This window comes from Tursiops truncatus, chromosome 3 (assembly GCF_011762595.2).
Source record: "Tursiops truncatus isolate mTurTru1 chromosome 3, mTurTru1.mat.Y, whole genome shotgun sequence".
NCBI lineage: Eukaryota > Metazoa > Chordata > Mammalia > Artiodactyla > Delphinidae > Tursiops > Tursiops truncatus.
In genome coordinates, this window is record NC_047036.1 from 1,931,047 (window position 1) to 1,940,528 (window position 9,482).

The 9,482-nt window shown below is 60.7% G+C and overlaps 1 protein-coding gene across 1 annotated transcript; it reads right to left on the reverse strand.

Moving 5' to 3' along the window:
• On the reverse strand, positions 1-5,464 carry IRX2 (iroquois homeobox 2). The gene is made up of 5 exons (XM_019951125.3): positions 5,014-5,464; positions 3,237-3,642; positions 2,205-2,939; positions 1,312-1,387; positions 1-611 (listed from the first exon to the last, which is right to left on the reverse strand). The coding sequence occupies exons 1-4, from the start codon at positions 5,260-5,262 to the stop codon at positions 1,335-1,337; spliced, it is 1,443 nt and encodes a 480-aa protein (XP_019806684.1). The 5' UTR covers positions 5,263-5,464; the 3' UTR covers positions 1-611; positions 1,312-1,334.
• Between the last annotated feature and the right edge of the window lie 4,018 nt (positions 5,465-9,482).

A 9,482-nucleotide genomic window follows, 5' to 3' on the forward strand; every position in this document is an offset into this window, starting at 1 on the left:
TTGTTGTAGACTAGTTTGCTTTTATTTACAATTTAAGATATAAATTAGTAAAGAATTCTTGTTAAACAACCAACAAAGATTATATAACCAGCAATGTTCAAATAAAAACCAGGCAGAATTTATTTACAAAAGGTTTAGATTCCATTGCAATACAACTTGCATAAATTACTAGAAGCTTTATATCATTATAAAAATAAATATCAAATTTGTTTCCACTTCTTAAGTACTCAAGTTCTATAATCACGTTTTATTTCTACTGTGTACATCTTTTACAAATAAACTTTACAGTAAATCCTATCACACCTATAGAATATATACCGTGGCAATGAAGTGATCAATTCAAGATATCCTGAGAAAAAAGATTGTTTTCAAAAGTCACACATACATTGGGGAAGCTATACTATGCCAACAAATTCACATATGTCCAACAAAAGTCTGTTCCGATAGAGTCTGTGGGTTGGCAGTGCCCTGTGGATCCTCCTCGTTTACAGTGGCACAAGATGTGGTCCGGATTTAGAGATCATTTTTTTTTTAATACATCTGTATATTTATGAACTTGGGAAGAGAGAATGGCCTGCTGACTTTTTTTCCAAAGCAATTGTGACACCTACCTGTGGACCAAGGAAAAGACCAAATCATCCCAAATCCTTCAGTCCCATGCCAACATCATCATATTCTAAAAAGGAGTCCATCTGAAATGGCCTTGCCTCTTTCCCATCTCCAAGATCTGTGATTAGTAATCGTGCCTACTTGTAAAGTGGGTATTTTTTGAGTTGCCGCTGTCAGCCAGGTGAACTGCACGGCCCTACCTAGTCCATCTGGACATAGGGACAAGCCTGATAAAAGCTAGACTAGTCCTTCTATGTCTCTCCAGTCTGACTCTGCGAAGATCATCTATAAAGGTGTTTGATACCCCAAGTTTCAGGGGCACTCGCTCATCAAAGCAAGTGTCTATTAAGGGTCTAGCATAGTTAAAAAACAAAGTTCCAAGTTGCATACAAATACCCAGATTTTAAGAATCTATTTTTTCCAAAGAGAAAACAACAGCAATAAATACATTCCAGTTAAAGGAGTGATTCTGTAAAGCAGAACTTGAGCAGAAAAAGGACTCTCTAAAAGAGCATGGATCCCCTCCCACTTAAAGGGGAAAACAAAACAAAACAAAACAAAAAAAAAGGGGGAAGATTGCAGTGCTCTGTCCTCATACCCCATGCCAAAAAGCAAGAAATACACATTAAGCAAGTTTACAGGGCAACTGGTTTGGGGAGGCTCCCCAAGGAGTTAAGGGGGAACCCCAGGGAGCCCACTTACTTGCATTGCTGTGTGCGGCCCTTCTATAGGTAGGGCTGGAGGCCTCCACCAACCACGGTGCAGCCCTCACTGGCATCTGTCAGGGGAGGGGGCAGTTAGTCAGAACCCACCCCCAGAGCCATCAGTCTCCCAGACAGCAGCACAGCCACCAGCCTGCACACCCACGCTCGCCATGCCCTTGCCCCCTGCGCCCAGCGAGCAGTCTGGGGGAGCCCGCTGTCCCCACCACCACTGCCTGAGACAGACTTCGGTCATGTTTCCGCGTCCTCATTTTCTCTCCCCCTTGACTCCTTTTACAGGTCTTATCAGCTCAAGCCTGCATTATGAGCAACAGAGACAATATAAAGAAAAGGAGAGAAAGAAAATAGGCTCTCGCTTTCTATTTTGAAGATTTAAAAACTAAGGCTTCTGGGAAGAACTAGAACGTTTTGTTTCCTTCCAGCCAAAGGCAGAAGAGGAGATTCAGCTGAGACTCTATAAAGGGACAGAAAAGACAGAAAGCGTAGGCTCAGTCAGCAGGGGAAAAGCTGTCAGCTGCATGTTGGGCAATCTGTGTTTGCCCAAACGAAAACAGTCACGAGAATACTAGTAACGGTAATAATGATAAATCAAATGAAAAGTCAGCTATAAGGGGGCAAGTCCCGTTGCGTGGCAGGATCGCCTGGCCCTCCGCCCCCTTTCTGCCCTCACCACCCCTTCACTTCTAACTTGCAGTCCAAGAACCACCGTCCAAAGACGTCCTGTCTTCTTCCTGTTCTCCTGTAAGCGACAAAGCTTCCCCGGCCAGACCTACAGGTCCCCCGGCCCCTTCCCCGGCTCCTCAAGGGTGCTCACCAACCGGGGACCCGCCGGCGCCCCCTCCCCCAGGGCCCCGCGGGCCGCAGGCCGCCTACCTTTCTTGGGCTCGTAGCCGCCGCCGGGGGGCCGGTAGTGGGGTTCCAGCGGGTGCGCGCCCGCCTTGCCCGCGTCGCTGGCAGCCTTGGGCGCTGCGTGCAGCGCCTCTCCGGGGGCCGCGGCCGCCGAGTTGTACCGCAGGAGACCCTGGCCCTGCAGAGCCGCGTTCAAGTTCCCGTAGTTTGTGTAGTTGCCATAGAAGGGCGACGTGTAGTAGAGGTGGCGGCCGAGCAGCGGCGACGCGGGGTAGGGCGAGCCGCCCGGCGGCGCCCCTGACGAGGCGGGCGCGGCGGCCGCTGGCAGCCCCGGCGGCGCGCAGGCCGGGCCCAGGCTCGGCTGCTTGAGGTCCGACGTGGCGATCTCGGCCAGAGACCACAGCTTGGGCTTGCTGGCGGGCGGCGGCGCGCCCGGCGACGTCCGGCTGCCCAGGGGCGTCTTGCCGCCGCCGCCGCCGCCGCCGCCGCCGCCGCCCCCGCGGGGCGCGGCCTCGGATGGGGGGCTCAGCAGCGGCGCCTCCACGCCGGTGAGCGGCGACGAGGTCACGGGCTTGGGCGGCGCCAGGTCCCGCTCGCCCTCCTCGTCGTCGTCCTCGTCGTCCTCCAGGTCGTCGTACTTCTCCTTGCACTCCGAGCCCGACTCACACAGGGGGTCCTCGGCCCGGCACGGCAGCTTCTCTCCGTCCGACTCGGCGGAGCACGAATGATCCGTGAGCGAGTCGACGTGCAGGCTGATCCCTGCAGGGGCGCGGGCACGGTCTGTGGCACCCGGGGGCTCTCTGCCCCACCTGCTCCCTCACTTCGACCCAACCCGAGCCGCGTCCTCCAGGGAGCGCGACCTCCCAGGACGCGCTCACCGAGGAGGAGTTGCTCGGCCCCAGAGCTGCCAGGCGGCCGAGACTCCAGGCCCGAACGTGGAGCGTCGGGCGAGCAGCACCCGCCCCCCCGCCCGACCTCATCCTCCCTGACCTCACCTTGGCGCCCCGCCTGGGAAGAAAGCCCCCGCGACCCTGCGCCCGCCTCGGCCCCTCTCACCTTCGTCCTCCGCCGAAGTCTCGGTGCCCTCCTGCACCTTGTCCGGACTCTCCTCCTTGCTCCTTGCCGAGTCGCCCTCGTCCTCGTCCTCGTCCTCGCTTTTGTTCCTGGGGGCCCACGTCATCTTGTTCTCCTTCTTGAGGCGCCGGCGCGCGTTGGCGAACCAGGTGGAGACCTGCGTGAGGGTCATCTTGGTGATGATGGCCAGCATGATCTTCTCGCCCTTGGTGGGGTAGGGGTTCTTGCGGTGCTCGTTGAGCCAGGCCTTGAGCGTGGCCGTGGCATCCCGCGTGGCGTTCTTGCGGTAGGCCGGGTCATTGAGCTGGTACGGGTAGGCCGCGCTTCCATAAGGGTGGTAGCTGATGGCGCCCGTCATCCCGGTCGTGTGTGCGTCGTAGGGCGCACCCTGCAACCGACAAGAGCCTGGTGAGCGGGTCGCTTGGGGACCTGCCAGGAGTCAGCGCCAAGGCGACCCCTCCGCCCGCCCGTGGCCGCCTTTCCCACGATGCCTCCGGCGCTAGAGCTGCGCTTCCCGAGGCAACAGAGCAAAAGGACTCAGCGGGTAATTTAAGGCCAGCTGTTGATCAAGAAAAGCGATACCGTTTTATTATCAAAATTTCCAACTATTTCACTTTCCTAAAACGACGCATCTTCCCCCAAATGCCCCTGGGCCGCCAGTACATACGTACACAAATACGAACGCACACACAGGCCCACAGGTAGTTTCCTGATATCTAAATTTCTCTGGATGTTAAGTGCGGCTGCCTCCCCTACTCCCCTTCCCCCGCCCTTATATGGTTAAAAAACTACCCCAGAGCCCCCGCTCCGCTATTCACCGCCCTAAAGCTCGGCAAATCCAATTTGCAACTCAGAAGCCAGTCACCGTTTCGAATTCTTCAAATATGTGGTAATTAGCATGTTAATTCAGCCTTTAACGTTTAAATTCGAGACTTTTACAGCCTTCGCCGAGGCCCCAGCAACTCCAATACAGCCCTGGAATTCCGCCGAGCGCGGGAGGTGGCCACAAGCCCCCGTTACGGCCTCCATCATCTAAAATGCGTTTTGCCACACCCGGCCGGGCCCAGCTGCAGACCCCGAGGAGCGCGGGCCGACCCCGGGTCGGGGAAGCAGGAGCTGCTCTCGGTGCGCAGGGGACCGAGGCGGCACTTAGCTGGCCAAACGCCGGCCGACACGTTTTTCCGAAGCATGGCCTGTGGGACAGATTAAGGCTGAGATCTTGGCGGCCGGGCCGGGCCCCAGAGCCTCTGCCGATCTCCCTCCCTTCCCCAACCCAGTGACCCCAAGCCCCTACAAGTAGATGCTAAACACTCGGTAATCGCCCCGGAGGCCCCAGTGGCGCCGACCCTCGCGCCCCGCGCCGAAAGAAGCGAGCCCCGGCCCGCTCCGGACTGCTGGCCGAGCTTCGGCGCCTGAAGGAAGGACCACCCAGGACAGATCCCATCCCGACCCCAGCGGAGTCGCACTTCACAGGCTCTTGGGGAAAATGACCCCTGCAGCCGAGTGGAAGGGCGTGGAGCGCGAGCCTCGGCCCGCGCTCAGGACGTCGCCGGCCGACCGCCCTGCCTCTTGTCCTGGCCTCTCGTCCCGCCAGCAGCGCGGCGACCCCAGTCGGCGACTGCAGAGCCACCTCCCACGGCACGTTCCCCGCGGCCCAGCTCGCGGATCCCCGGCCCCGCTCCGCCAGCGCCCTGATCAGTGTCTCCGCGCCCGGCGTCCCGCGTCCAGCCCGCCCGCCCGCCCGCCCGCGCGCGGTTACCATGTAGGATGGGAAGCCGGCGGCGGCGGCGGCAGCGTCGGCCGAGTACTGCAGCGGGCTGCCGAAGCCCGTGGCCGCCTGCGCGGTGAAGGCCGCGGAGCCCGGGTAAGGGCTGAACGCCGAGCCCGACGCCGAGCGAGCCAGCTCCTCGCTGCGCGGCGCCGCCAGTGCCGACGCGCCGTACGCCGGGCACGAGTATAGCGCCAGCGAGCCGGGCGCCTGGTACAGGTAGCCCTGCGGGTAGGACATGGTGGGCGCGGGGCGCCGGGCCCGCGTCACGCCGAACAGCGGGCAGGGCGCGCGGCGCCCTCCATCCACGCCCGGCCGGGGCGCGGCGCGGCGGCGGCGGGCGCGGGGACCGCCGGCCGAGGCAGGCCGGCCTGCTCACTAGCCCGGGCGGCCCGCGGGCCGGGGGAGCGGCTGGGCGGCGGCGGCGGCGGCCTCGGCAGCGGCAGCGCGGAGCCGGTGGGCGCAGCCGCGCGCCAGGCCGGCGGTCGGGGTTTGGGGGAGTCTGGACTCGGGAGTGAGGAGTTGAGGAAGGAGCGCTCGAGTTTCCGAGGGACATTGGAACGCAGAGCTGTCCGTCACGAGCTCATCTGCATATTCGGGCGCCCGCCCCTCCCCTGCCCCGCCCGCTTTGCCGGCTCAAGCCGCCAGGCCGCGGCCGGGGGAGGGGCGGAGACGGGCCGGGGAGGGGGGCGGAGGAGCGGGCGGCGGGAGGGAGGAAGGAGGGAGGAGGAGGCGATAGCGACGCGCAGGCTTTTGTGGCGCAGTCGCCTCTCGCGCAGACCCAGCCCGCGGCTCGCGGCCCCGCAGCCTGGCGGGGCCGAGCAGTGCGCACCCCCTCCCACTCGCGCGGACTCCCGGCACCCGCCCTCCCACCTTCCTCGGCCAGCCCCCCAGACCCAGCCGCGCTGGCCCCCTTCCCTTGCCCCGCCCCCAGCTCGGCCCGCGAGAACCCGGCAGAGGCCGCCGGGCTGCCACTTGGGGGGAAGAACGGCCCGTGCCCCCTCTCCGCCCGGGTGGCTGAGCGCAGGACCCTAGTGCCAGGGCCGAGAGCCGCGGGTGATGGGGCGGGAGTGTGGCACCCGAGGCCCGGGTCCTCCTGGGGGTGCCGTGCGTGGCGCTGACTTCCACCTTCCTGCGTCCACCCTGCCTGCCGCGCGGTGCGAAGCTCCCCGCGTGGCCTCGCGTGTGGTCTCCGGCCCCGCGCCGCCCAGCGTGTCCCCGCGGGACCCGGATCCGGGGCACTTTCGTTGCGAACTGCCAGGAGGGCCCTGAGGTGAGCTTTCTGCCCCGAAGTCCGTAGTGGCAAGCCGGTCCCGGGGTGTTAGGACTTTCTGCTCTAGGAAGCGTTTTAGCCCACGCCTCCAGTGCTTCGTCCGGGAAGACGCCACCCCCTCCAAAGAGTTTTATTTTATTTTGTTTTAATAAGTTGACTCCTCTTTCGGATGTGTGTTGTAAAACACTCTGGGGAATGATTGTCACTGGACAGACCGCCTCTGGCACGACGTGAAGCCTCGCTGTCACTCGGGAAGGGACGAGAAAACGACAGGCTGGTGGCACGGGCGGCGCAGTCGGCGGCACAGGTAGCTCAGGTAACAGGCGACTCGGGAGGAGCTTCGCAGGGCCCAGCGGCGAGATGCTAGGGAAAGGGCCCTGGGACCCCCAGTCCCTCGAAAACACCCTTCTCCCCATACCTTCTCTAGGGGCCGGGCCAGCGGAAGCGGGCGTCTGGCGACTGGGCTGGGGGACGGGGGGAGGTGGGGGGAGGTCACCGGTGGCTCTCAGGAGGTCCACGGGGGGTCGGGTGTGTGCGGATACGGCGGGGTGGCCCACACAACAGGTGCCACTTCCTCGGCGGCCGTCTCGGGTGGGTGACCTGTAGGGGGAGAACGCGGTAGGTGGGAGCTCCGGCCCGCAGACCCCCCCTTCCCGCAGCCCCCTGTTGGTTGGGCAGCTCTCAGAGTGGCCAGAGTTATCGCGTTCGGGTCGCGGTCGCGCGGGCGCCGCGCGCGCGTCCTGCGGCCGCTCTGCCGGCTGCGGCTGCAGCGCGGGGACCATGAGGCCCCAGTCTGCGGCCTGATCGCCTGCGGAACCTTCGAGGCAGTCAGGGTGCGTCTGTCTTTCCCTAGGTCCAAGGGAACCAGATGTAAACGGCAGTGCCGGGCTTGAGCAGAACCCACCCTCCTTGGCCTGCGGGTGCGTGGCTCCCGGCAGGTGCGGTCCAGGCCCTTTAACCAGCCGCCTCTCGCCCGAGACCCCAAGCCACTCGCTCCCTACTGTCCCCCCACGCTGCCTACAAACCCCAGCCCGCTCCCGCTACACCTCACTCGCCACCTCCCCCCCAAACACACCCTCCTCCGCCCCGCCCCTCCCCCACTACTTCCCACACACTCTGGGCCGATGTGAGCACCCAGCAGGGGAGTTTCAACAATGCTGTGACCCCAAGCAGGACGTCCTAATTCAGTTCAGGGCAGATATTTTAAATCAATTATCCTAGCGTTAAAAAGGAAAGAGAAGGAGAGAGAGCCAGAGGCCCCAGCAGCCCTGTGGCGCATGCCTTTGACAGGACCCACGGCATTTGTGGTCTTCCTGGGAGGGTATTCGGCCGGGAAGAGGCCATAAATGAGACAGACACACGTTGGATGACCAACGTAAACAGCAGCAGATCAGGTTACAGGCCTTCGGTTCGCTTCCAATTACATAGTTTAAGTGAAAAAATCAGGTCTAATGTTTATCTCCAAGGAAGACTGGCCTGAGTATTTCCATTTCCAAAGACCAGCGCCTGCTGTTGTCTCATTAGCATTTGGGCCTGCCCCCCCTCGCCCTCCCTCGCCCTCCCTCGCCCTCCCTCGATCTCTCTCCTGGGCCTGATCTCTGCCAGGGGCAGAAAAGAAAACAGCGAATTATTACAAAAACATCCCCAGTTTGGAACAGGAGCATAAGCTCCGATACACTCGATTTTGACATCAATTAAGTGTATAACCAGACATGTGCACGTGGCTTTGGAGGGTCTCGACTCGCCCAGGGTGCATCTCCAGAAAGGGCTGCCTGGTACTTCCCTCTGCCTTTAGCTCGGCGCTGCTGATTCTGAAGACAGTCTCTTCTCTGAGTGTATTTTATCCCCCAGCAATTATACTCCTCCACTGAAATCTGAATTTTCCGTACTGCTGCCTGCTACTAATAAAAACCGTCTACCTTGCACTATTAAACAGTCGAATCGCCCTACATGCCGTTTTTATTAGTAGTGATTGTAGCAAATTAAAATGCCTACGCAGAGACATTAAAACTTACGCTCAGCATTGTTATGGGGATATATAAACTCCGTTTCGCTTTAAAGCTCTCCGATTTTTTAAAATCACTTTCCCTTTTCGTAGATTAAAGTTGGCTGGGTCTTCTTTTAAAAAAGTCAATCGAAAGAACAGGCTGCATGTGTCGAGGCTCGACGCGGTGGCTGGGAGCGCGGCCGCCTGCGACTGTGGCCTGGATTCGCGGGAACTGAGTCTCGGGTCACCGCGGGGAGCGCTCGGCTGCGCCCCGGGCCGCCAGGCCTCCTCTCTCCGAGAGCAGGGACCTAGATGCTTCGCTCACGGTCGTGGAGGGCGTTCAGGCCTGTGGAGCGTCTCGGTCCGGACGTACGCTTGGCTTCTGTTGCTTTCAGTTGCCCTCCAAGCTGGATTTAAAGAGAAGGGCCGGCACGCAGGGCCAACCGGGTAAGTGCCCGGAAAGCGCGCTCACACGGAACCATTAACCTGGGCAGTGAGCTTTCAGGTTTACGGTGGATCCCCCCGCCCCTTTGCCCCAGATGTGCATTCAGAAAACAAGCGGGTGTGGTGGTGGTTAACACTGTCACATTACTGTTTCTTGTCCCAACAGTGGCCGATGCCTTTGGAACAAGTCGGCGTGGACATGCACGTTTCAAGGAGCTGTGGTTTCCTGGAGGCCAAGCTCTGGGAAACGGCAGAAACGCGCGCGGGCTTGGGCTCCGGGTCCTCCCCGGAAAGGGGCGGCGGCGCAGGCCAAGGCGCCCTCCACCTCCGTCCTGGGGCTCCCGGGAGCCGGGCAGGCTGAGCGGCGACGCGGCCCGAAGTCGTGCGCGCGGGCGGCGAGGGGGCGCTGTGGCCCGCGGCTAACGCCTCGTCCCCATCGCGGTGGCCCCGGCGCTGTCCCCGGCCACCGACGGGCGGCGGGCTTCCCGGCCTGCCTCCTCCCACGTCGGTTTGATTCGGGGAAGAAGGACAATAACCCTGGAGCATTTCAATAAAACCTGAGTCTCGCTCGACCTTTCTCTCTTTCCGCCTTTTGCCCTGTCTTCCGGGGAGTTTGTAAGAGTTTGGTGGGAAAATAGGTGGCATTGTGGAACGTGTAAATTTGGAGGGGGGTCAGTTAAGATTAAAGAGACACATTTTACGTTGTTCCCCCGCGTAAAACCACGTGTGAAATGTAAGTCGTTTCAGTGTATAAGG

What these genes read in the sequence shown, in the direction of transcription:
- IRX2 (XM_019951125.3), bottom strand. Translation starts at nt 5,262, where the DNA reads ATGTCCTACCCGCAGGGCTACCTGTACCAGGCGCCCGGCTCGCTGGCG. An exon ending in CCGGCTTCCCATCCTACATG is followed by an intron (nt 3,643 to 5,013) that starts GTAACCGCGCGC and finishes TGTCGGTTGCAG; the next exon opens with GGTGCGCCCTACGACGCACA. An exon ending in GACTTCGGCGGAGGACGAAG is followed by an intron (nt 2,940 to 3,236) that starts GTGAGAGGGGCC and finishes GCGCCCCTGCAG; the next exon opens with GGATCAGCCTGCACGTCGAC.